At 56.1% G+C, this 25,331-nt stretch overlaps 1 protein-coding gene across 1 annotated transcript; it reads left to right on the plus strand.

Moving 5' to 3' along the window:
* The first annotated feature begins 372 nt into the window (after positions 1-372).
* Positions 373-24,363, plus strand: ADA (adenosine deaminase). Its single transcript, XM_029070296.2, has 12 exons — positions 373-520; positions 11,099-11,160; positions 12,194-12,316; positions 13,012-13,155; positions 14,080-14,195; positions 17,268-17,395; positions 18,179-18,250; positions 18,357-18,458; positions 19,701-19,768; positions 21,964-22,093; positions 22,994-23,137; positions 24,014-24,363. Exons 1-11 carry the CDS (start codon positions 497-499, stop codon positions 23,096-23,098), a joined length of 1,074 nt encoding a protein of 357 aa, XP_028926129.1. The 5' UTR covers positions 373-496; the 3' UTR covers positions 23,099-23,137; positions 24,014-24,363.
* The last annotated feature ends 968 nt before the right edge of the window (positions 24,364-25,331 follow it).

Consider the following 25,331-nt stretch of genomic DNA (forward strand, 5'->3'; position numbering starts at 1 on the left):
GTCTCCCCCAGCGCTCGGGACAGTGCTCTGCACAGAGTCAGCGCTTAACAAATACCAACATTATTATTATTATTATTATTTGATGCTTAAGTGGGAGGGGGCGTGGCCTGGGGCCTGGGGGCGTGGCCTGGATGTGGGCGGCAGCCAATGGGCGTGTCCGAGAGGGGCGCGAGGGCCCGGGGGGCGGGGCCAGGGCGGATCCGGGCTCCCGATAGGCGGGTCCTCGGGTCGGGGGCGGGGCCTGGCGTCCGGGGGCGTGTCCCGGGCTGGTCGCGGGGCTCCGATTGGCCGGGCCTGGCTCGGGGGCGGGGCTTCGGGCGGGGGCGGGGCTTCCAGGGGGCGGGGTCCGGCCGGGGGGCGTGTCCGGGCCCCAATAAGAGCGGGGGCCGCGCCGGCGGGCGGGACGGGCCCGGTCCATCGCCACCACCTATCGATCCATCGATCCCGCTCCATCCATCCATCCATCCATCCATCGATCGGCGCATCGATCCAAGCGATGGCCACGTTTAACAAGCCTAAAGTGAGTGATCGAGGCCGCGGGGGGGGGGAGGGAAAGGGGCTCCTCGCCGGGATCGGGACCGAGCAGCCTCTTGCCCTTCCCCTTGACTCGGTCGATCCTGCTTATTCAGCCCTGACTGGGTGCGGAGCGCGCTCCTAAGCGCTGGGGAGAGGACAATACCGCGATATTGCAATCGTCCCATCCTATTTATTGAGCGCCGACTCTGTGCAGAACGCTGTCCTAAGCGCTGGGGAGAGGACAATACCACAACATAGCGATCATTCCATCCTATTTATTGAGCGCTGACTGTGCGGAGCGTTCTCCTAAGCTCTGGGGAGAGGATAATATCGCGATATAGCAATCATCCCATCCTATTTATTGAGCGCTGACTCTGTGCAGAATGCGCTCCTAAGCGCTGGGGAGAGGATAATATCGCGATGTTGCAATCATCCCATCCTATTTATTGAGCGCTGACTCTGTGCAGAGCGCTCTCCTAAGCTCTGGGGAGAGGATAATATCACGATATAGCAATCATCCCATCCTATTTATTGAGCAATGACTGTGCAGAGCGCGCTCCTAAGCGCTGGGGAGAGGACAATACCACCATATAGCAATCATCCCATCCTATTTATTGAGCGCCGACTCTGTGCAGAACGCTGTCCTAAGCGCTGGGGAGAGGACGATACCACAACATAGCGATCATTCCATCCTATTTATTGAGCGCTGACTCTGTGCAGAACGCTCTCCTAAGCGCTGGGGAGAGGACAATACCGCGATATTGCAATCGTCCCATCCTATTTATTGAGCGCCGACTCTGTGCAGAACGCTGTCCTAAGCGCTGGGGAGAGGACAATACCACAACATAGCGATCATTCCATCCTATTTACTGAGCGCTGACTCTGTGCAGAACGCTCTCCTAAGCGCTGGGGAGAGGACAATACCACAACATAGCGATCATTCCATCCTATTTATTGAGCGCTGACTGTGTGCAAAGCACTGTCCTAAGCGCTGGGGAGAGAACGAGAGAACAATATAGCAGTCATTCCATCCTATTTATTGAGCGCTGACTCTGGGCAGAACGCTGTCCTAAGCGCTGGGGAGAGGACAATACGACAATATAACAGTCATTCAGTCACCGAATCGTATTTGCTGAGCGCCGACTGTGCAGAACGCTGTCCTGAGCGCTGGGGAGAGGACGAGAGAACAATGTAGCTTTCAGTCCTCGTTGTATTTGTTGAGCGCTGACTGTGTGCAGAGCACTGTACTGAGCGCTTGGAAGAGGACAAGAGAACAATATAGCATTCAGTCGCTGAACCGTATAGAGAAGCAGCGTGGCTCAGTGGAAAAAGCATGGGCTTTGGAGTCAGAGGTCTTGAGTTCGAATCCCAGCTCTGCCACTTGTCAGCCGTGTGACCGTGGGCAAGTCACTTCACTTCTCTGGGCCTCAGGTACCCCATCTGTAAAATGGGGATGAAGACCGTGAGCCCCACGTGGGACAACCTGATTCCCCTGTGTCTCCCCCGGCGCTTAGAACAGCGCTCTGCACATAGTAAGCGCTTAACAGATACCAGCATTATTATTTGTTGAGCGCTGTGTGCAGAGCGCTGTCCTAAGCGCTTGGGAGAGGACAAGAGAACAGTATAGCATTCATTCAGTCATTCAAGTGTATCTGTTGAGCGCTGACTGTGTGCACAGCGCTGTCCTGAGTGCTTGGGAGAGGACAATAGAAGTCATTCGAATTGTACTTTCCAAGCGGTTGGGACAACGTTCCGCACACAGTAAGCGCTCAACAAATTTGATGGAATGAATTCATTCATTCCATCGCATTTATTGAGCACTTACTGTGTGCAGAGCACTGTCCTGGGCGCTTAGAAAGCACATTACAGCGACAAAGAGAGACAATCCCTGCCCACAAGAGGCTTACAGTCTTTGGGAATAATTATGGTGTTGGTTAAGCGCTTACTATTTCCAAGCCCTGTTCTAAACGCTGGGGGAGATACAAGGTTGTCCCGTGTGGGGCTCACAGTCTTCATCCCCATTTTACAGGTGAGGGGATAATAATAATAATAATGTTGGTATTTGTTAAGCGCTTACTATGTGCCGAGCACCGTTCTAAGCGCTGGGGTAGACAGAGGGGAATCAGGTTGTCCCACGTGGGGCTCACGGTCTTAGTCCCCATTTTACAGATGAGGGAACTGAGGCCCCCGAGAAGTGAAGTGACTCGCCCACAGTCCCACAGCTGACGAGTGGCCGAGCCGGGATTCGAACCCGTGACCTCTGACTCCAAAGCCCGGGCTCTTTCCGCCGAGCCACGCTGCTTCTCTAGGGAACTGAGGCACAGAGACGTTAAGCGACTTGCCCAAAGTCACACCGCTGAGAAGTGGCAGAGCTGGGATTAGAACCCACGACCAGTGACTCCCAACCTCGGGCTCTTTCCACTAAGCCACGCTTATGTACATAGGCACATGAGTGCTGGAGATAAGGAGACCCTCTAGACTCAGGTCGTTAGGGGCAGGGAATACGTTTATTGTTATAGTGTACTTTCCCAAGCGCTTAGTACAGTACTCTGCACCCAGTAAGCGCTCAATAAATAGGATCGAGTTGAACGATCGAACGAATGAGACCGGAGGCGAGGATCGAGGATATACGTCGGCCGTAACTCTCCCGATCCATTTATGGTCAGCTGTCCACCCTGGGCTTCGTGGGGTGGATAATAATTAATAATAATTATGGTACTTAGTAAGCGCTCACTACGTGCCAAGTACGGTTCCAAGCACTTGAACAGATACAAGCTAGTCAGCCCCTGTCCCCCATAGAGTTCACGCTCTTAATCCCCGTTTTACGGCTGGAGTAACTGAGGCCCGGAGTAGCGAAGTGACTTGCCCACAGTATGCGGTGTATTAAGCGTTTGGGAGAATACCACACAGCAGAATGGGTAGACCCGTCCACCGCCCGCGAGGGGTTTGCATCCTAGAGGGAGAGATGGACGTCTCGGAGCTTACAAGACGCAGCCGGGGCTTCTCCGCCCGGCTGAGCCGTGTCCGGGGCTGCTCAGGGCCTCTCTGGATTTGCTCAGACGCCAAGTCCTCCTTGGCCCGAGGCCCAGGTTTTTAGAAGATGTGGAGGACCCCCCCCCCTCCCCGCCCCCGCAGCCCCGGCTCGGGCCTCGAGCCCAGGACGGAGTCCCCGTGCCGATCGATCGGAATCCTAACCCCCGGCCCGGAAACCTTCCCGCCTCCCGATTCGATCTTCATTCATTCAGTCGTTTCGATTGCACGCTTACGGGGTGCGGAGCGCTGTACTGAGCGCTTGGGAAACAACAGTGACGTTTCCTGCCCGCGAGGACGTTGCAGTCTAGATGGGGAGACATCAAGACAAATAAATAAAATGACAGATATGGACATGAGGGCTCGGGGGCTGAGAGCGGGGAAGAGCAAGAGGAGCAAGTCAGGGCGACGCAGAAGGGAGGGAGAGATGAGATCTCTTTCTCAGCCCTGCCGGGCCCGGGGTCCAGGCTGTCAGTCAGCCGACTGTATTTATTGAGCGCTTACTGTGTGCAGAGCATTGGACTGAGGGCTTGGGAGAGGACGAGAGAACAATAAACAGACTGTGGCTCGTAGGTCTGGCAAGGAGAGGAAGCAGCGTGGCTCAGTGGAAAAGAGCCTGGGCTTCGAAGTCACAGGTCACGAGTTCGACTCCCGGCTCTGCCGCTTGTCAGCTGGGTGACTGTGGGCAAGTTACTTAACTTTTCTGTGCCTCGGTTCCCTCATCTGTAAAATGGGGATTAACTGGGAGCCTCCCGTGGGACGACCCGATGACCCTGTATCTCCCCCAGCGCTTAGAACAGTGCTCGGCACATAGTAAGCGCTTAACAAATACCAACATTGTTATTATTACCTATTTTGATGTCTCCTTCAGGGCGGAGGCCCGGCCATAGTCAGCCGACAATTCCGACCTCCCAGCCGACAGACAGCGACCCTCCCCCCCCACCTCAAAGCCTTACCGAGAGCCCATCTCCTCCCGGAGGCCCTCCCTGACTAAGCCCTCCATTCCTCTTCCCCCACTCCCTTCTCCGTCACCCTGACTCGCTCCCTTTTATTCATCCCCCGTCTCATCAGCCCCGTGGCACTTATCTACCCATCTCGAATTTATTTTTATTCCCGTCTGTCTCCCCTTCTACACCGTGAGCTGGCTGTGGATAGGGAATGCGCCTGTTTACTGCATCGGCCTCTCCCAAGTGCTCAGTACAGTGCTCCGCACACAGTAAGAGCTCGGTAAATACAATCGGACGGACGGATGAATAACGACCCCCGCGATTGCCCTCCCCGGGGTGGCCTTCGGATTGCCCCACCGCCCGGCCTGCCTCAGGAATGACCGGGGAAAGGGACGCCAGGCTGAAAGGGAGCTGTCCCGCCCAGAGGACCAGGCCGTGTGAGTAGAGATAATGACGATAATAATAATAATAATAATGGTATTTGTTAAGCGCTTACTCCGTGCCAAGCACCGTTCTACGCGGTGGCGTAGATACGAGGTAATCGGGTTGTCCCACGTGGGGCTCGCGGTCTTCATCCCCATTTTACAGATGAGGGAACTGAGGCCCAGAGAAAGGAAGTGACTTGCCCCAGGTCACACAGCTGATAAGTGGCGGAGGCGGGATTGGAACCCACGGCCTCCGACCCCCAACCCCGGGCTCTGGCCACCGAGCCCCGCCGCTTCTCATATGATAGAGGAGAGCCGGCGGAGGCAGCGGCCACCCCGCGATCTTGCGGGTTTCCGGCCCAACCTCCCCGATGAGCCTGGGTTTCTGTTGAAAGAGCGGGCCTCCGGGGAGTGAGGGGAAGGTGTCCCGTTTGCCTCTAAACTGGAAAGGCAGATGGGGCCGGCGCTCAGCTGGGCACGGGAAACGGAAGGGGCAGACCCTCCGTCTGGGCTCGGAGGGGCAGCGGGGGACGGGGAGACCGATGAGCCGGAACCCGGTGGGCCCGGCGCGGACGGGTTGGCCCGCCGCCTCCGCCGGGTCCTTTTCCCGGGAACGTGTGCGTGACCTGCTGCGGGAGGGCCAGAGGAGCTGGACCCGCGGGGACCCCCAGGTCCGGAGCGGGCAGAGCCAGGAGGCCGACTAGACGTTGCCCTCGGAGCCACCGTGCTCACGGCCCATCGATCGGCAGAGTCCCGGCGCCTTCCCGCTCCGTTCCCACCGACTGGGTCCGTGAGCCCGGTGGGGACTCGCCCTTCCTCTGCTGGTCCTGGTTCAGGACAGATGATAACAATAATAATAATAATAGTGGTCTTTGTACCAAGCACTGGGGTAGATGCAAGATCAACAGGTCCCCCATGGGGACTGACCACTCTTCCGCTGGTCCAGGTTTCGGACCGATAATGATGATGATGATGATAATCGTGATATTTGTACTGAGCACTGGGGTAGATAGAAGATCATCAGGTCTCACACAGCACTAACCATTCCTCCACGGGTCCAAGTTCAGGACAGATAATAATAATGATAATAATGATAATTATGGTATTTGTATTAAGCACTGGGGTAGATACCAGATCATCAGGTCCCACATCAGGTCCTCCACGGGTCCAGGTTCAGGACAGATAATAAAAATAATAATAATAATTGTGCTATTTATACTAAGAAACAATTTTTACTTGTTTGGACGTGTATATATCTGTAATTCTATTTATTTATATTGATGCCTGTTTACTTATTTTGATGTCTGTCTGCCCCATTCTGCACTGTAAGCCCGGTGTGGGCAGGGATTGTCTCTCTTTATTGCTGAACTGTACACGGGCTTGGGAGTCAGAGGTGGTGGGTTCTAATCCCGGCTCCGCCACTTGTCTGCCGTGTGACCTTAGGCAAGTCACTTGACTTCTCTGGGCCTCAGTCACCTCATCTGTAAAACGGGGATCAAGACTGTGAGCCCCACATAGGACAACCTGATGACCTCGTATCTACCCCAGTGCTTAGAACAGTGCTTGGCACATAGTAAGTGCTTAACAAATACCATCATCATTATTATTATTACTTTCCAAGCACTCAGTACAGTGCTCTGCACACGATAAGCGCTCAATAAATACGACTGAACGAGTAAATAATAATAATAATTGTGGTATTTGTACTAAGCACTGGGAGAGATGCAAGAGCATGAGTTTCCCACGTAGGACTAACCATTCCTCCGCTGGCCCAAGTTCACGGCTGAAATAATAATGATAATAGTAATAATTGTGGTGTCTGTACTAAGAACTGGGTAGATAGAAGATCATCAGGTCCCAAATAGGACTAACCTTTCCTCCGCTGGTCCAATTTCAGGACAGATAATAATAATAATGATAATGACTGTGGCATTTGAACTAAGCACGGGCATAGATACAAAAAATCGTCCCCGAACACTAACCGTTCCTCCACTGGTCCAAGTTCAGAAGAGATAATAATAATGATAGTAATAATTGTGGTATCTGTACTAAGCACTGGGATAGATACAAGATCATCAGCCACGTGGGGCTCAAAGTCTAAATAGGAGGGAGAAGAGGGATTGCATCCCCATTTTGTAGATGAGGGAACTGAGGAACAGAAAAGTCACGTGACTTTCCCAGTGTCGCGTTGCAGGTAAATCAATCACTTGAAGCAGCGTGGCTCAGTGGAAGGAGCCCGGGCTTGGGAGTCAGAGGTCATGGGTTCGAATCCCAGCTCCGCCACTTGTCAGCTGTTTGACTGTGGGCAAGTCACTTCACTTCTCTGGGCCTCAGTTACCTCATCTGTAAAATGGGGATAAACTGTGAGCCTCACGTGGGACAACCTGATTACCCTGGATCTAGCCCAGCTCTTAGAACAGTGCTCCGTACATAGTAAGTGCTTAACAAATACCAACAGTATTATTATTATTATTATTGTATTTATTGAGCTCTTACCATCTGCAGACCACTGTACTGAGCACTTGGGAGAGTACAGTATATCAGAGTTGGTATATGATGGGGCCCAGATTAGAACCCACTTCCTCTGTCTCCCGGGCCCATGCTCTTTCCACTGGGTCACGCCGCGTCTCTGAAGTCCAACTGCCGCAAATCGGGGAAACTTCCAAGTGAGACCAAACCTTTTCACGTTCTTTGAAAGTTCAAAGTGAGGGTGCCAGGAAGGGAGGAGTGGAAAGGGCAGATGGGCGTACCCGGAGCGGTCTGGGTTTTGAACCCGGAAGCCGAGAATCATTACCTCGATTAGACCTACTACTGCTGACAGAGTGGAGAGAGAGAGGAGCGTTCATCCTGCCTGCCCCGCTGACGTGAGCGAGGCTTGACCTCGGGTTTCCAGAGGCTGGGAGAGAGGAGGGAGCGGCTTCCTTAAGTGCTTACTCTCTGCCAGGGCCCGTATTAAGCGCTAGGGTACGTACAAGTTCATCAGGTCGGGCACAGTCCGTTTCCCCCGTGAGACTCGCAATCTTTACCCCCATGAGGCGAGGAGAAGTGAAATGACTTGCACAAGGTCACCCAGCAGGCAAGTGGTAGAGCCAGGATTAGAACACAGGTCCTTATGACTAACAGTCCCGTGCTCAGTCGTATTAATTAAGCACTTCCTGGGTGGAGAGCACTGTACTAAGCACTTGGGAAAATACAATACAACAATAAACGGTGACATTCCCCGCCCCCAGTGAGGTCACCGTCTAGAAGATGATGATGCTCAAGAGTCCCGTGATCTACCTACTAGGCCACGCCTCTCTGGACCTCAGTTTTTCTCATCCTTAAAATGGGGATGAATTACCTTTTCCTCTCCTCTTTGACCGTGAGCCCAACTGATTATCTAGCGTCTACCTCAGCACATGGCACAGTCTTTGGCACATAATAAGTGCTTGACAAAATGCTACTGCTATAATTCATTCGTCGTCATATTAATTAAGCATTTACCGAGTGCAGATCACTGTACTAAGCACTTGAGAAAGTACAATAGCGTTCCCTGCCCACAGCGAGGTCACCATCTAGAAGATGAGGATGCTCACCAGGAGGGTGTGAGCGGGAAGGAATTTCTCAGGGGATGGAGCCCCGCACTGCCCTGCCTCCCTCCCCCTCCTTCACCTCACGGAGAAAGCTGTGCTTACCCCAGGCCTTCTCGCTCGAGTCCCGGTTTGACCCGAGGTTTTTGGCTCCAGAAGAGACCCAGGAGACGGCTGTCTCGTGTTCCTCAAGCTGCAGCCCAACCCTTCCTTCCCGTCCCCTTGCCTGTCCCCCCACCCCCTCGAAAGCCCCTTCCAGGGCAGGCGGAGCTCCGTCAGCCCTGCCCAGCGTCCGACAAGAGCCAAGGGGGGTCCGGCGGGCCCGGCGAGTGCATTCGTTCATTCAACCGTATTTACTGAGCGCTTACTAAGTGCAGAGCACTGGACTAAGCTCTTGGGAGAGTACACTACAATGAACGGACACTTTCCCTGCCCAAAATGAGCTTACAGTTGAGAGTCGGGGAGACAGACATTAATAGAAATAAATAAATCACAGCTGTGGACATAAGTGTGGGACCGCTGCCTCTCGGGAACAGAGAAGCAGAGCGGTTTAGTAGGTAGAGCAGGGGCCTGGGAGTCGGAAGGACCTGGGTTCTAATCCTGGCTCCGCCACTTGTCTGCTGTATGACCTTGGGTTTGACTTGGCTATTCTGGGCCTCAGTTACCTCGTCTGTAGCGTGGGGATTAAGACTGTCCCCATGTGGGGCAGGGATTGATGTGTCCAACCTCATTATCTTGTATCTTGTGCTTGGCACATAGTAAGCGCTTAACAAAGTATTGGCGGGACCCCGACTGGCTCCTGAAGCCACCTCCTCCAGGCTGCCCTCGGCCGACGCGCGCGGGCTTCCCGTCTTTGGCCCCCGGAAGATAGGGGAGGCCCTCGGGGAGCGGGCCGGTTTCCTGGAGACCCCAGCTACGGGGTCTATATTGTACTATATTGTCCTATACTTTCCAAGTACTTAGTACAGTGCTCTGCACACAGTAAGCGCTCAATAAATACTACTGAATGAATGAATGAATACGGGCCTTGGGCTCGCTGACCCACATCCTCACCGAGATCGCCCTTGGCTTCCCCAGGGCTTCCCTTCCGCCAGGAATTCCAGGTTAGTGACCCGGTCCGGTTGTGTGGATTTGGATGACTGGCGGGGGTGGCGGCTGCAGGGATCTGTGGGGTGTCGAATCAGCAGTGCCTCAGCCCTGGTCACACGGCTGAGCCTCTAGTTCCTCCTTCCTTCTCTCCTCCCCTTCCCCGTGCCAGCCGCCCAACTTCCCACCCTATCCGTGCGTCCCCGTCTTCGCTCTCCTTTTCCCCCATTTAGATGGAAGAGCTGGTGATTCTTCAATCCACACTGAACCTGGATACATCTCCGGGTCCTGGAATCGGGGCAGTCCCTTGTCCGATCGGACCTCTCCACCAGGCTGTGTCCTCTAACCTTCACAGAGGATCATTCAGTTAATCATAATAATAATAATGACAGTACTTGTTAAGCGCTTACTATGTGTCAAGTACTGTTCTAAGTGCTGGGGTAGATACAAGTTAATCAGGTTGGACACAGTCCCTGTCCCACATGGAGCTTACACTCTTTTCCTGGGAGAAGCAGCATGGCGTTGTGGTTAGAACACGGGCCTGGGAGTCAGAAGGTTATGGCTTCTAATCCCAGCTCCGCCACTTGTCTGTGGTGTGACCTCAGGCAAGTCATTTTACTTCTCTGGGCCTCAGTTCCCTTATCTGCAAAATGGGGACTGAGACTGTGAGACCCATGGGGGATAGGGACTGTGTCCAACCAGAATTGCTTATATCTACCCCAATGCTCAGTACAGTGCCTGGCACGTAATAAGCACTTAAATGCCATAATTATTTTTATTGTTATCCTCATTTTACAGAGGAGGTGACCCGAGGCACAGGGAAGTGCAAAGTATTTACTGAGCCCTTACTGTGTGCAGAGCGCTGTACTAAGATCTTGGGAGAGTACAATATAACAATAAACAGACACATTCCCTGCCCACAGTGAGCTTACAGTCTAGAGTGGGAGACGGACACCAGGTAGTTCTGCCCAGAAAGGGGCAGGAGGAGAGAGATGAAAGGCTCTTTTGGAGCCAAAGCGTCTATGCCACCTTTCGGAAACGGACCAACCATCCTGGCTCTTTTCCCCCTCAGGAAGGGGACCAGGAATGAAGCCTACCTACCCTTCTCTCCCTCATCCCCCGTCCCCACCACGTACCCTGAGAAAGTAGCTGGAATCATTTCATTCTTTGAGCACCTCCCGCTCTTTCCCCTTTCTTAGTTTCCTCTTCCCTCTCAGTAGGTGGGGGGTGGTCCCCAGTAAGACACAGCCCAGCTTTGGGACTAATCCCCCTCCAAGGCTTTTCCCCCTGGAATTTGTTCCCCCTTTTCTCACACCTAGGGAGCAGAGAGCCAAGGCCGGGTAGGCCCCCTCCCGGCTCCCAGGGCTGGGGCAGCGAGGTTAGTCCCGTGTCTCTGGCTTCCACGCTCCCCTCCTCGAAGTGTGGCCCGCCCAACCCAGCCTGGACTTCTTCCACCTCCCGCTGGCCTGAGCCCGGGGGCTTCACCTCCCTCGGCGGGTCACCGATGGCGTCGTTTCTCCAATAGGTCGAACTGCATGTCCACCTGGATGGAGCCATTAAGCCAGAGACCATTCTCTACTTTGGCAAGTAAGTGGAGGGATGGAGGGTGGCGCAGGGTTGCCGAAAGCGTCCTCTGGACAGATTGGGGAGGGTCCCGAGACAAATCAGGGAGAGATTGCTCCCCTCTCCTTGTCAACCAATGCAGGTTACCAGGGCAGGGGGGCGGGCCCGGGGCTGGGAGGAAGGATGGGAAGCGGGCGAGGGCAATCTCGATGAGCCCAGAGAGGGACCGAGCCCTTATCTCGACAAACAGGAATCGTTGCGGAAATCACTCCCCTCGATAAGGCCCAGTCTGGGCACGGGTTAGAGATTAGACCCAGGTGTCCCCTCCTCCCTCTCCCTTCCCGGCACACCCTCTTTGGCAAAGCCACAAGCCACCCTCTGCCCCCAAACCCGAGTCCAGTGATTGCTGCGGCAGGAACTCAGAGAATCTGGCTTCTGCCTGACCTCCCTGGGCTTTCTCCCACTCAAATCGCTCAATAGAATGTAGTGAGCGCTTACTCTGGGCAGATTACTGTACTAAGCGATTGGGAGAGTATCCCAAGAGGCAGTGTGGCGCAAGGCTTTTCCCTCCACCTCCCCATATGCCCTCAGCAGGTCCCCCAGGCCAGCATGACCCTTCCCCGATGAGGAGATAATAATAATAATAATAATTATGGTGTTAAGCACTTACTATGCGCCAGACACTACTGAGCGCTGGGGTGGGTGCAGGCAAATCGGGTTGGACACGGTCCCCGTCCCACGAGAGGCTCAGTCTCAATCCCCATTTTCTAGATGAGGGAACTGAGGCCCAGAGAAGTGAAGCGACTTGCCCGAGGTCACACAGCAGACAAGCGGCAGAGCCGGGATTAGAACCCATGAATTTCTGACTCCCAGGCCAGTGCTGTATGTGTTACGCCGTGCCGCTTCCACTGTGCCATGCTATTTCTGCAGCGTGGCGGCTGCAACTTCTTCCGGAGACAAAGATGACGCTGGAGCGGGGCAGGGGGAAGGGGCAGAGGGGAGAGGGGGACAGGGCTGGGTCCACTGCATCCCTGGTTCCACTTGCTTCTGCTTCCAGGAAGAGAGGGATCCCTCTCCCTGCGGATACCCCCGAGGGGCTGCGGGAAGTGATCGGGATGGACAGACCTCTCAGCCTTCCGGAATTCTTAGCCAAATTTGACTATTACATGCCAGTTATTGCGTAAGTGCCCCCGCTTTCCTCTCTCCCCCACCCATCCCTTCCGCTTCCTCAGTCAACAGTCGGTCGGCCCATCCGAACAAAGCCAGGAGTCCTCTCCGGTCCGGCGTCGCCCCCAGCACCGGGGAGAGCTTCCTGCGCCCTCCGGTTCACCCCCTTCCCACACCGGCCCCCCGACTCGCTCTCCCGCCCACCCTCCCTCCCTTTCACCCAGAACTTCTCTCCGGTGCCCTGCCCTCTGTTTCCTCGGCTGCTGGCTGTCGGAGGACCGGTGGCTACTCCCGGGGGGGGGGTCCCTCGGAGGTGCCGGGTGAGGGGCAGCTGGACTCTCCTGCCCCGCCGTGACCAGGCCGGACCTGTTCCAGACCTGGAGCAGCCCGGGCACTTGTTTAAGGGTCTCAGCTCCTGGGGGCTCCGAAAGCCTCCCTCTTCGCCCAGGGAGGGTCTCAAATGGTGAAGTGGGCCACAGGGGAAAGGAGAGTAGCTTTCCTCCCCGCCATCCCGGACCGGGCAAGGGAGCTCAAAGGGAAAGAGTCCCTTCGAGCCCCACTGTTAATCTCCAAGAGGCCCAGGCCCCGTGGACGGCAAGTCCTCAGGCTCAGGGAAACCAGGCGGGCGGGCCGGGGAGCGGGCCGAGCCGCTGACCCCCGGCGGGAGGACTGGGCCTGAGCCCCCTTCGCCGGCCCTCTCGCTTCCAGGGGCGACCGGGAAGCCGTGTACAGGATCGCCTATGAGTTTGTGGAGATGAAGGCCCAGGAGGGCATAGCCTACGTGGAGGTGAGGTACAGCCCACACTTCCTGGCCAACTCCAAGGTGAAGCCCATCCCCTGGAACCAGGAAGAGTGAGTAAGGGTAGGGGTGTCGCTGGGGGAGGCGGTGGCCTGCATGGGCTCACTCGCCCACCGGCCTTGGGCTCGAAATCCCCTCCAAGCCCCGCCAAGAGGAGGGGTGAGCACCGGTGAGTGGTTGGGTGGGGGGCTTGTCACTCCGGGCTTGTTACTCTTGTCATATTTTGGAGCGAGGTCGAGGCAGGAAAGATAGAGAAGGGGAGACGGGAAGGGGGGCGGATGACAAGTGGACAGGGAAATGGGGCGGCAAGAACCCAAATAACCACAGAGCTGCTTGTGAGTCCTGGGGGCGGGGGTGGTCTCGCACCCCTAGGTTGGGCCACGCCGTCCTCGCAGCCGGGGTCCCGGAAAACTGGTGCCAGATCACTTTCTAGTGACCCAAGGTGGGCTGTGCAAGAGGAGGAGGAGGAGGACAAGGGAAGCTGGGGTTCCAAGGTCCCCTCCTGCCGGCCTGGCCCAAAGCAGAACTCTAAAATCTGACTTTGGCAAAGCCACAAGTCTCCCTCTGCCCCCAAACCTGAGTCCAGTGATTGCTGCAGCAGGAACTCAGAGAAGCTGGCTTCTGCCTGACCTTCGGGGCTTTCTCCCACTCAAATCCGGTCTGCTGGTCTGACCCAAAGCAGAACCCTAAAATCTGTGTTGGGGTGAGATGGGGCCATCCCCCAAGTATCGGTTGGGGAACGGAAGTCCGAGGGGAGCGGTCCCCCCCCACATTGCTGGATTAGCCCCCCTGGACTCTTGTCCACCCGGGCCAGGTGAGGAGGTGTCCAGGTCCCTCCGACCAAACTGATGCCGGGCCAACACCCCTGGGTTCCGGGCCGGGTGAGGCGACGTCCAGGTTGCCCCGGCCAGGTTTCCCCTATCACCGAGGAGCGGACGGGGCTGATGGCTCTCCCGGGACGTCTCTCTCCCTCCCAGGGGTGACCTCACACCTGACGAAGTGGTGAAGATTGTGAACGAAGGACTGCAGGCCGGGGAGCGCGATTTCAAAGTCAAAGTCAGGTCTATTCTATGCTGCATGCGCCATATGCCAAGTAATGTATTCCAGCCTCCACTCCCTCTCCCTTGTCCCTCTCTGCTCGCTCCTAGGGCTCAGGGAAGCCTTGACTTGGCCATCGTGGTGGGTGGGAGGGGCGTTCTTGCCCCTGGAATGCCCCTCCCGCCTTCCTTCCTCCCAGACTAGGCATACTTCCTTCATCATCCTATTTCTTCCTTCCCTGACTCAGTTTCTCCCTCTGCCCGATGGAGAATCTTCCCCTGCCGTCTCCCGGGGCTACGGGCAAGAGAGAAATCTGTCTCCCTGAGCAGTCGTTGCTGCTCCTCGGCTACCCACCGGGAGGGCTGGTCGGCCGGAGCGTGAGGGCGAGGTGAAGAAATCGAGCCCGGCCAAATGCTTACAGAGGTTGACTCGAGTTTCACTGTCGTGATTCTTAAGAAGCAAAGCGTCAAGCAATACAGTGCATGAAATCCTCGCTTACTCACCGTCTCTTGCAGGGAACAGCTCTCATAATCACAACTGTGGTATTAAAGTGTTTTTTACGTGCCAGGCGCTGTACTAAACGCTGTAGTCGACACAAGGTAGTCGGGTTGGACACCTTCCCTGTCCCACACGGGGCTCAGTCTTAATCTCCATTTTACAGATGAGGTAACAGAGGCACAGAGAAGTGAAGCGACTTTCCTGAGGTCACGCAGCAGACAAGTGGCAGAGCCGGAATTAGAACCCAGGTCCTTCTGTCTCCCGGGCCCGTGCTCTATCCTCTAGGCCACGCTGCTTCTCCACTGGACAGGAGACTCCCGTTGGGAAGTTCAGGATTTTGTTTTTATTCACAATGATTACCATTCATTCATTCAATAGTCTCTATTGAGCGCTTACTACGTGCAGAGCCCTGGACTAAGCGCTTGGAATGGACAATTCAGCAACAGATAGAGACGGAAAGGAGGTGTTTTCCCCTCACCATACCTGCCCTCCTTCCTCCCAGAGCCTCCAAGAAGGGCGAGATCGGGGCGAGCCGAGATCTCGGCCAGGCCGAGGTTAATCCCCGGGGCCGGGGCCGGCCGTCCCGGTCCCCGCTCTGCTTCTAAATCGCTGGGTGACCCGGGCGAATGGACTTAAGTTCTCTGGGCCTCAGGTTCCTTGCCTGGAGTGGGACCCCACACCCACTACACCTACGTGCAGAGACCGGTTTAGCCTGCTCGCTTTGGTGTCAGTTCCGGTGCAGCTTTATAATCCCTCTGGGCCTTGGGCATTCCCCAGAGAACAAGCAAAGTGGACGAGCAGAGGGAGCCCCAGTGCCGGCCCTTTAAAAACTAAAGAGGAAGAGGCCGCAGCTTGCCTCACGGCGCTCCCCTCTGCACCCCTCTCTGCCTCCCGCCCTCTGGCCTTCCTGAGGTTCAGACTCTTCACTTGAGCTGGAGTGGCTGCGTGGTTGCACCTGTGTGAGAAGCTTCTTGCGAGCGGCCTCTCCCGGGTAGAGCTCGGGGCGGAAGGGGGTGGCACCGTGGTGGTGGTTGAGGAGGAGGAGTTACGGGGCCGTGGCTCGGGGTGGCGGGAGGGAAGAACAGCCGCTTCGCCTTTGCAAAAGGGTCTGTTTCAGCCGGGTCCTCCCCCACTAGCCCACAGCCCGCTTGTTTCAGGGGTTGGGGCTTTCGACAGCCTTTCCGTCGCCCTGGGCCGCGGGCAGCTGTGGTTCCCGCAGCTGCCCGCCTGGCTTTGCCCCCGGCTGTCTTTGGATGCCACGATCAGGCATCTTCAGAGCCTTAGCCTGAGCCCTAGCCGGGATGGCTGCTTTTTCCCGGGGGAGGGATTTCTCGTGCCGCCACGAGCAGCGGCATGGCGTAGGGGGTAGAGCACGGGCCTGGGAGTCGAAAGGACCTGTGTTCTAATCCCGCCTCTGCCGCCCGTCTGCTGTGCGACCTAGGGCAAAGTCACTTCACTCCTCTGGGCCTCGGTTACTTCATCTATAAAATGGGGATTCAGACCGTGAGCCCCACGTGGGACAGGGACGGCGCCCAACCCGATTTTATCCACTCCGGGGCTTAGTACGGTGCCTACGTAGGAAACGCTCAACGAATACCGTTATTAGTATTTGCTGAAAGTGTTGCAGGTCCCTGAAATTGCCTGCATTTGAGACTTATTTGGAAATTCCACCTCCCAGGCCGGAGCAGAGACTTTTTGGGGAGAGTCGTGGTTGGGGGGTGGGCTTGGAGACCTAGAGAGTTTTCGCCCCAGCTTGGCCGCCTTCCCCACCGCACCAGATTCAGCTTCCTTCTCCGTCCCAGCTCTCCCCCACTGCCCCTGGGGAAGCAGAGACTCCGCTGAGGCCGGCCGGGACTCCCGGAGGGAAGGCTCCCCCTTGGCCTTGCCTCAGCCGGGGCCCGAAGGGGCCGCAGGGCGGAGGGTCCGCCCCGTCCGGCCCCTGGCCTGGCAGGGAGGAGGCGCTGTGCCCGGTGTCCGTCTCTTCCGCTGCCCGGCCCCCGCGGCCCTGAACGGCCCCCCATTCCTGGAGCCCTCCCGCTCCAGACCCCGGCAGCCCCAGCCTCAACTCTGGCAGCCAAGAGGGCTGTCAGGGCAGACCCGAGCTCCCTGCCCCCGTCCCCCCACCCTCCAGAGAGCCTGGGGGGTCTCCCCCGCCCTCCAAAACCTGCGACTGGGGTTGGGCTGTGATCACTCATTCATTCTGTCATATTTATTGAGCGCCTTCTGTGTGCAGAGCACTGGATTAAGCGCTTGCGAGAGGGCAACGGATACGTTCCCCGCCCACAAGGAGCTTCCGATCTAGAGGACCTTCCTAGCCCCTGGGCTTGCACTGGCCCATGGAAGGACCCTAGGCCAGTGCCCGGCGCTGGGGCAGGAAGACAGTAGGGATGGCACTGGTTTCAACTCTGGAGGTTGCCACCTCCACTGGGGTCATTTTCCCCTCCCCTTTGGCCCCGGGGTAGATGGGTTTGGGCAGACCCGGGCGGGGGATCTGGATGGTGGGGGTCCAGGGCGGCTTCCTGGATGTAAGACCGCTAGGCTCGGCCTTTCTGGGGTGGGGTGGGGAGGGTCCCCTGTTGAGCGGCTCGGCTCTCCTCCTCCCCCGTGGACTGAGCCCTCGGTCCCACAGGCTGGTCTCCGGAGGTGGTGGAGCTGTGTAAGAAATACCGCGATCAGACCGTGGTGGCCATCGACCTGGCTGGGGACGAGACCATCTCAGGAAGCAGCTCCTTCGAAGGCCACGTGAAGGCCTACCAGGTGATTCGGGAGGGCTCGGGCAGCAGGCGGGCCCCGGGGCGGGGGGGTCCTAAAGGTTTCCTTCATCACGGAGAAGACACTGGGGTCCTCCTGGCTGTGGGGCTTCCCGGGATCCTCTCTCTTCCTCTGGCAGAGCTAGAGCAGGGAGCAGGTGTCCGAGAAGGGGCCTGTTGCTTGGGTCCGCTTTCCTCCTGCCGTGAAGACGGGGGAGGACCGGAAAAGGTCCTCCCGGTTGCCGAAGCAGCTGCAGCAACTGTATTTATCGAGTGCCCCCTGGAGGCCCGGGCCCTCTACCCTGTGCACGCGAAGTAGAAAACCAGGAAGTGACATGTGCCCTCCCTGCAAAGTTTATACTCCAATGGGGAGAAGTCGGCAGTGGGAGAGACTAATAATGATGATGATAGTAATGGTGACGATGCTGCTGCTTGACGGTATTTGTAAAGTGCTCAGATTGTGTCAAATACCGACGTAAGCACTGGGGTCGATAGAAGTCAAGCGGGTTGGACGCAAGAGAACAAGGCCCAGCCGGTAAGTGGGCGTGAGAGGAACGAAGAGGGCGAGCCGGGGTGGGTGGGAGAAGCGAGCGGAGAAGTAGGTAGGAGACAGTTGGGCTTCCCCGAAGGGCCCCGTGGGGCGCGTCCCCTCAAGTGGGGCAAGTCTCGGGCTGCCAGCTGGCCGCTCGACCCTCGTCCGCACTTATCCCCGGGCGCTGTGGGCCGGGGTGGGGCCGGAGGGGGCCCGGCCTCCCAGACCCTCACGCACGGCCGTCCTCCGCTCCCTCAGGAGGCCGTGAAGAGCGGCATTCGCCGGACCGTCCACGCCGGCGAGGTGGGCTCCTCCGAGGTGGTGCAGCAGGTAAGAAGGCAGGTTCGGTCGGGGCTCCCGGGCTCGGCACGGCTGGGGAGAGCTGCCCTCGGGCCCCCACGCCCCCACCTCGGCCCCTCTCTCTTCCCCTCCTCAGGCTGTGGACGTGCTCAAGGCGGAGAGGATCGGCCACGGGTACCACACTCTGGAAGACCCGGCCCTGTACAGCCGCCTGAAGGCTGAAAACATGCACTTTGAGGTGAGGAAGCCTCCCGTAGCGGCTGCCACCCTGGGTTGCCCCCGGCCGGGTGGCTCCAGGGCCTTGGCGGTACCGTCCCCGGGGATTTCTGGGGCTCCTCGGGGGGCAGTTTGGCCTAAGAGCTTCCAGGGCTGCAAACAGCTGTGAGCTGCCCCCCCAGCCCCCGCCCACACTTGTCTCCTGCCCCTCGTGGGCCTCCGGGCCCCAGGCTGAGGCCGGGGGGGGCCACGGAGAGGGCAGAGTAGGGGGCTCTTCCACAGTCCCTGAACATGAGGATGCGAGGCCCGGATCTCAGTAATCCCGGCTCTGCCGCTGGTCTGCTGTGTGACTTTGGACAAGTCGCTTCACTTCTTTGGACCTCAGTTACCTCATCTGTAAAATGGGGTTTGAGATTGGTAGAGAAGCAGCACGGCCTAGTGGCAAGAGCATGGGCTTGGGAGGCAGAGGGCGTGGGTTCTAATCCCAGTTCCACCACGTGGCAACCGTGTGTTTGTAAATACACAGCTATATACCTATATAGTAAGCCCGTCAATGGGCAGGGACTGCCTGTATCTGTTGCCGATTTGTACATTCCAAGCGCTTAGTACAGTGCTCTGCACATAGTAAGCGCTCAATAAATACTATTGAATGAATGACCTTGGGCAAGTCACTTAACTTCTCTGTGCCTCAGTTTCCTCATCTGTAAAACGGGGATTGAGACTGAGCCCCACATGGGACAACCCGATTACCTTGTATCTATCCCACCACATAGAACAATGCTTGGCACATAGTAAGCCAACAAATACCATAATCGTTATTATCATTATTATTACTGGGAGTCCCACGTGGGCCGGGGACTGTGTCCAACCCAATTGGTTTGTGTCCACCACAGCATTTAGTACAGTACCTGGCACATAGTAAGTGCTTAACAAATACCGTAATTATTATTAAGTGCCACTTCGGGTCAGCTACATCATCATCCACAGCGCTCACCTGGGCATTAGACTGGGCGATGGATACCGTGTTGGCTCTGGGGCCGGACGCCGAGCTAGCCTCAGGGGCTGGGGGCTGGGCTGGGAACTGGCCGTGGCCACGGGTCGGGATCCAGGCCGGGGGCTCGGACGCGTAGATCCTCAAAGTCAAGGACGCGATCCCTGTAGTCTCCGCGATCCCAGAGCAGCTCGGCCTGCTTCTGGAATCAGCGGCCGGGGGCGGGGGGAGGCGTCCCGAGGGTCCCTGATACACGTGTCCTCTCTCCCACAGGTCTGCCCGTGGTCCAGCTACCTGACCGGAGCCTGCGACCCCGACTTCTCCAAGCACCCTGTCATCAGGTGAGCTCGGCAACGGCCCCTCCGTGACCTCCTCCTGGGCCTGGACCTCTGACCAGACGCCCCCTCCTTTTTTTTATTATATTTGTTAAATACTTAGTATGTGCCAGGCACTATTATACTAAGCGCTGGGGTTGATCCAAACTTATCAGGTTGGACACAGTCCCTGTCCCACCTGGGGCTCCCAGCCTTTAATCCCCGATTTACAGACAAGGTCACCGAGGTCCAAAGAAGTGAAGTGAGTCGCCCAAGGTCACACAGCAGACAAGTGACGGAGCTGGGATTAGAATCCAGGTCCTTCTGACTCCCAGGCCCGGGCTCTATCCATTAGGGCACACTGCTTCTCCTCGCCACCAGTGGCATTGACTCGGGGCTGGCAGGTTGGAGAGGCCGGAGAGGCACCTGGAAGAGGGAAAGGGCCAGTGGCTCGATGAAGCTTCCTGTCCTGGCTCTCTCTGGTGCCTCCTTGCTTTTAGTAATAACTGTGGCATTTGCTAAGTGCCAGGGTAGACATGAGGTTATGAGTTTGGGTGCGGGTTCTGCCCCACCCTGGGCTCTCATTTATATTATCCCCATTTTACGGAGTAGGAAACAGAGAGGTTGAGTAATTTGATCAAGGTCACAAAGCAGACCAGGGGCAGAGCTGGGTCTCCTGATGCCCAGTTCGATGGTCTTATCATTAGGCCACGCTGCCCGGAGTGAGATTAGAAGCAACGCGGTTTAGTTGATAGAGCACGGACCTGAGAATCAGATGGTCATGGGTTCTAATCCCTGCTCTGCCACTTGTCTGCTGTGTGACTTTGGGCAAGTCACTTCTCGGGGCCTCAGTGACTTCATCTGAAAAATAAAGATTGAGTGTGCACCCCACGTGGGATAGTGATTGTGACCAGGCTGATTTACTTGTATCCACCCCAGCGCTTAATACAGGGCCTGGCATGAATAAGTGCTTAACAAATACAATAATAATAATAATTATTATTATTATCAGCCTGGTAGTATTTCATCAGGCTGTCAATAGGGGCTGAGGACTGCAACCCTAGCCACTTAGCTGAACTACTGAAACACTGTACCCCCAAGCAGATGGAGAGAGGAGAAGGCACAGGGTCCAGAAGCTGCCCGAAATCCTGTCTTAATGTTGGTATTTGTTAAGCGCTTACTATGTGTAGAGCACTGTTCTAAACGCTGGGGTAGATACAGGGTAATCAGGTTGTCCCACGTGGGCTCACAGTTTTAATCCCCATTTTACAGATGAGGGAACTGAGGCACAGAGAAGTGAAGTGACTCGCCCACAGTCACACAGCTGTAAGTGGCAGAGCCGGGATTCAAACCCATGACTCCTGACTCCCCAGCCCAGGCTCTTTCCACTGAGCCACGCTGCTCCAATAACAATTATCATAATAATTCTGGTATTTGCTAAGCGCTTACTATGTGCCAGACACTATACTAAGCACTGGGATGGAATCAGGCAAGTCAGGTGGGTCATAGTTCCTTGTTCCACATGGGGTTCCCAATACTGATGAAGCACAAAGAATAAAAGTGATGGTATTTAAGCACTTACTACGTGCCAAGCACTGTGAAGTGACCTGCCCAAGGTCCCACAGACACATGGCAGAGTGGGATTAGAACCCATAACCTTCTGACTCCCAAGCCCGGGCTCTATGCACTGCACCACGGGTTCTAATCCCAGCTCCGCTACTTGCCTGCTCTGGGCCTTGGCCAAGTTCACACTACTCTGTGCCTTAGTTTTCTCATCTGTAAAATAGGGGATTAAACACCTTTCTTCCTCCCCTTGACTGTGAACCCTGCACACTGTCTCTGTTTACTCTTAGCACAGTGCTTGGCACACAGTATGATGTATACCACAGTTATTATAATCATTACTTGTTTCATCAGAATTTTGGGTCCCTGCTCCTACCTCTTGTAAGCTCTTTGAGGACAGGAAGCCACTCTACCAACTCTATTGAGTTCTCCCAGGCACTGAGCGTGGTGCCGTAAACATAGTAGGTGCTCAATAAGTACCATGGATTGATTGGAGGCAGAGGGGCCCACTGACATTCCATGGGGAATGAGCCCCGGTTGAGAGTCCTGGGTTGAACTGAGCTAAAATGGAATTCCGTTTCCCCAATTTGGGGAGTTTGCGTCCCCAAGAAAGCTTACCCCTCTGTCCTCCCTATTTCCCCTTCCTGCCTGTCCCCCAGATTTAAGAACGATAAAGCCAACTACTCCCTCAACACTGATGACCCTCTCGTCTTCAAGTCCACCATTGACACCGAATACCGGATCACCAAGAACGACATGAACTTCACCGAGGAGGAGTTCATGAGGCTGGTAGGTTGGGGGACAGTGGCGGAGGCACCGACGGGGCCTTAGCCCGGACGGAGGCCGGCCTGCCCCCTTCCCCAGAAGCACTGGAGCCCCACAGGCTCCTTCCTGGTCGTCGGAGGTGACCCCGCCATTCCACCCCCGACTTTCCCATCCCCGCCGACACCTCGCCGTTCCCAGTCTCAGCGGCCGCCATCTTGGTGTAAGCCCCCTCTAGACCGTAAGCTCTTTGTGGGCGGGGAATGTGTCTGTTACACTTTTATATTGTACTCTCCCAAGCACCTCGGAAAGTACTCTGCACCCAGTAAGCTCACAATAAATACGACCGGCACTTAGCTGTCGTTCAACTCTCACTTTCGGTCCGGTTCTTTCCGTCCCAGATCTCCCAGGTCCATCTCTTCCTCTCCTCCCATGCTGCTCCCACTTTAGTACCCTCTCTAATTTTGCCGCGGCTAGACTACTGCATTAACCTCCTCTCTGGTCTCCCAGCCTCCGGCCTCTCTCTCTCTCCGATCTTGGCGATAGGAAGCCGCCGCTCCCCAGACCGTCTTCCTGAAGCGTCGTGCGGCCTTCATCTCTCCTCTCGAACCTTTCCTGGCTCCCTGTGCCTCTCCACATCAAACTCCTCCCGATCGGCGTCAAGGCTCGTCACCATCCGGCCTCCCCTTATCTGCTCACTTCCCCAACTCGCCATCTTCAGTCCTCCCACGCCAGCCTCTTAGCTGTGCCTCTCTCTCGACTCTCCTCCGTCCTTTCCCTCACGCCATCCCCCCCTCAAATCCATCAGACCCCAGGTTTAAACCCCATCTACTGTTCATGCCCATTCGGGTCCGTTTCCCCCAAGGTGGACCCGCCTACTCCTCCTTGGTTTCTCCCTCTCACCGTTGGCCTCGTCTCCTTCCCCAGAACATCAACGCGGCCAAGTCCAGCTTCCTTCCTGAGCAGGAGAAGGCGGCCCTGGTGGAGCAGTTGTACAAGGCCTACGGGCTGCCCCCTGGCACGACCCTCTGATCTTCCTCTCGGCTCTGAAGTGGTCCTCCCCGCCTCGAGGTACGCATCGCCCCCCCTTCATCCACCCCCCTCCCCTTCGAAGTTCCGGACATCCCGGTTCCCGCTGGAAGTTCGCAGGCTCAAGGGCTGGAAGTTCTTGCGCTGGTCCGGTTCTGGCTGGCTCTCTAATAATGTCGGTATTTGTTAAGCGCTTACTACGTGCAGAGCACCGTTCTAAGCGCTGGGGTAGATACAGGGTAATCAGGTTGTCCCATGTGAGGCTCACGGTTAATCCCCATTTTACAGATGAGGTCACTGAGGCACAGTGAAGTGACTTGCCCACAGTCACACAGCTGACAAGTGGCAGAGCCGGGATTTGAACCCATGACCTCCGACTCCCAAGCCCGGCTCTTTCCACTGAGCCCCGTTGACCGTGAGCTCGCTGTGGGCAGGGAATATGTCTGTTGTTGTATTTTACTCTCCCAAGTGCTTAGTACAGTGCTTTGAACACAATAAGCGCTCAATAAATACGAATGAATGAATGAAAACCCCAGCTAAGCACTTTCCCTCTCCGAGCTCCCGTGTCCCCCTGCAGCATGGCCTCGTGGCTAAAGCCTGGGCGTGGGAGCCAGAAGGACCTGGGTTCTAATCCCGGCTCTGCCGCTTGTCTGCTATGTGACCTAGGGCAAGTCATTTCATTTCTCCAGGCCTCAGTTACCTCATCTGCAAAATGGGAATGAAGATGTGAGCCCCACGTGGGACAGGGACCGTGTCCAACCTGCTTAGCTTGTATGTCCCCCAGCGCTTAGGACAGTCAGCCCTTAACAAATACTATCAACGCAGGACCCTCGGACCTGGGGAGGAAGGTACTGACCTGTTGCAGACTTTTCCTAAGGTTCCTAACGCCGCCCTCTAACTCCGGGTCTCTGGGTACAGGATTGAGACGGGAGACGCCTCCTGAGGCTGACGAAGAAGAAGCCATCGTCCGCCCCGTCGTCGGACCGCTTTAAATGACGAGGGAAGTGATCTTCAGAAGCAGGGCACGGTGGTGGGTAGCATTCTCCTCTGCATTCGGGTGATTGTTCTGGATCAGCGGAGCAGACGTCAGCTTCTCGCTGGCCCTAATTTCTCGCCCGCCGTGGGCACGCGCTCCCTCCTCCTCCTGGCTCAACTATTCAGTACGCACAACCTTTCTTGTATCCTCAAGGTCTCGCCAATCACTGTGGGAAGCTGTGTGGGTCAAAAGAATCTGCTGCTCAGTAAACGAAAATCAGTGGCTACAGAGAGTGTGTCTGCATGTTATTGCCGTAGCAGTGCGAGGGGATGTGTGGTGCAGTTGTTGGTCTGGGACTGGGAGTGCGTTTGTGTTGTGTGCATACGGGTTGTCCTTCATCTTCAAACACGGCACCGCTGCCAGTGAGTTTTACTTACGGATCTGAGTGGGCCCAAAAGGACTGACGCGTGGGAGACAGTTGCACAGTTGAGGCCCCGGTGCGACGTGTTTTGCTGCTGGTTGGGCTCGGTCCGTTCTCCTTTCGCCTCTTAGACTTCCGATTATCCTAGTCCAACATCCCGAGGAGCGGATCTGGCTTTTCGAGTGGGTCTGGGTTTCACGAAGTTTGGACGGCACTTTTGGTTTTATGGGCCGGGGACCGTAACACTGATACAAGGTAATTGGGTGGGACACGGTCTCAATGACAGTCTTACTCCCCGTTTTACCCAAGAGGCGAATGAGGCGTAGAGCAGTTTAAGTGACTTGCCCGAGGTCACACAGCAGGTATGTGGTGGAGCCGGGATTAGAACCCATGGCCTCTGACTCGCAGGCCCGTGAAGCTTTTCAATGAAAAGCTGAAACGCCCCTCTTACAGCCCGTCTCCCTCCATAACCTCAGCTGCCGCCTCCTCCTAACAAGCGGTAGTATTCATCAAGTGACTACTGGATGGTGTTCGAGTGCTCGGGAGAGCCCAGTAGAATTAGTAAAATATGTTTGTCTTCTCCCATTAATGTGGAATAATAATAATAATTATGGTCACTGTTAAGCACTTACTGTGTCCAAGCACTGTTCCAAGTGCTGAGGTTACATACAAGTTAATCAGGTTGGACACGGTCCCTGCCCCCCCACTGGGCTCACACTCTCGATCCCCGTTTTCCAGAAAAGGTAACTGAGGCCCAGAGAAGTGAAGTTACTTGCCCCAGGGCACACAGCAGATATGTGGCAGAGCAGGGATTAGAACCCAAGTCCTTCTGACTCCCA

The sequence above is a fragment of the Ornithorhynchus anatinus genome, chromosome 8 (assembly GCF_004115215.2).
Source record: "Ornithorhynchus anatinus isolate Pmale09 chromosome 8, mOrnAna1.pri.v4, whole genome shotgun sequence".
NCBI classification, from domain to species: domain Eukaryota; kingdom Metazoa; phylum Chordata; class Mammalia; order Monotremata; family Ornithorhynchidae; genus Ornithorhynchus; species Ornithorhynchus anatinus.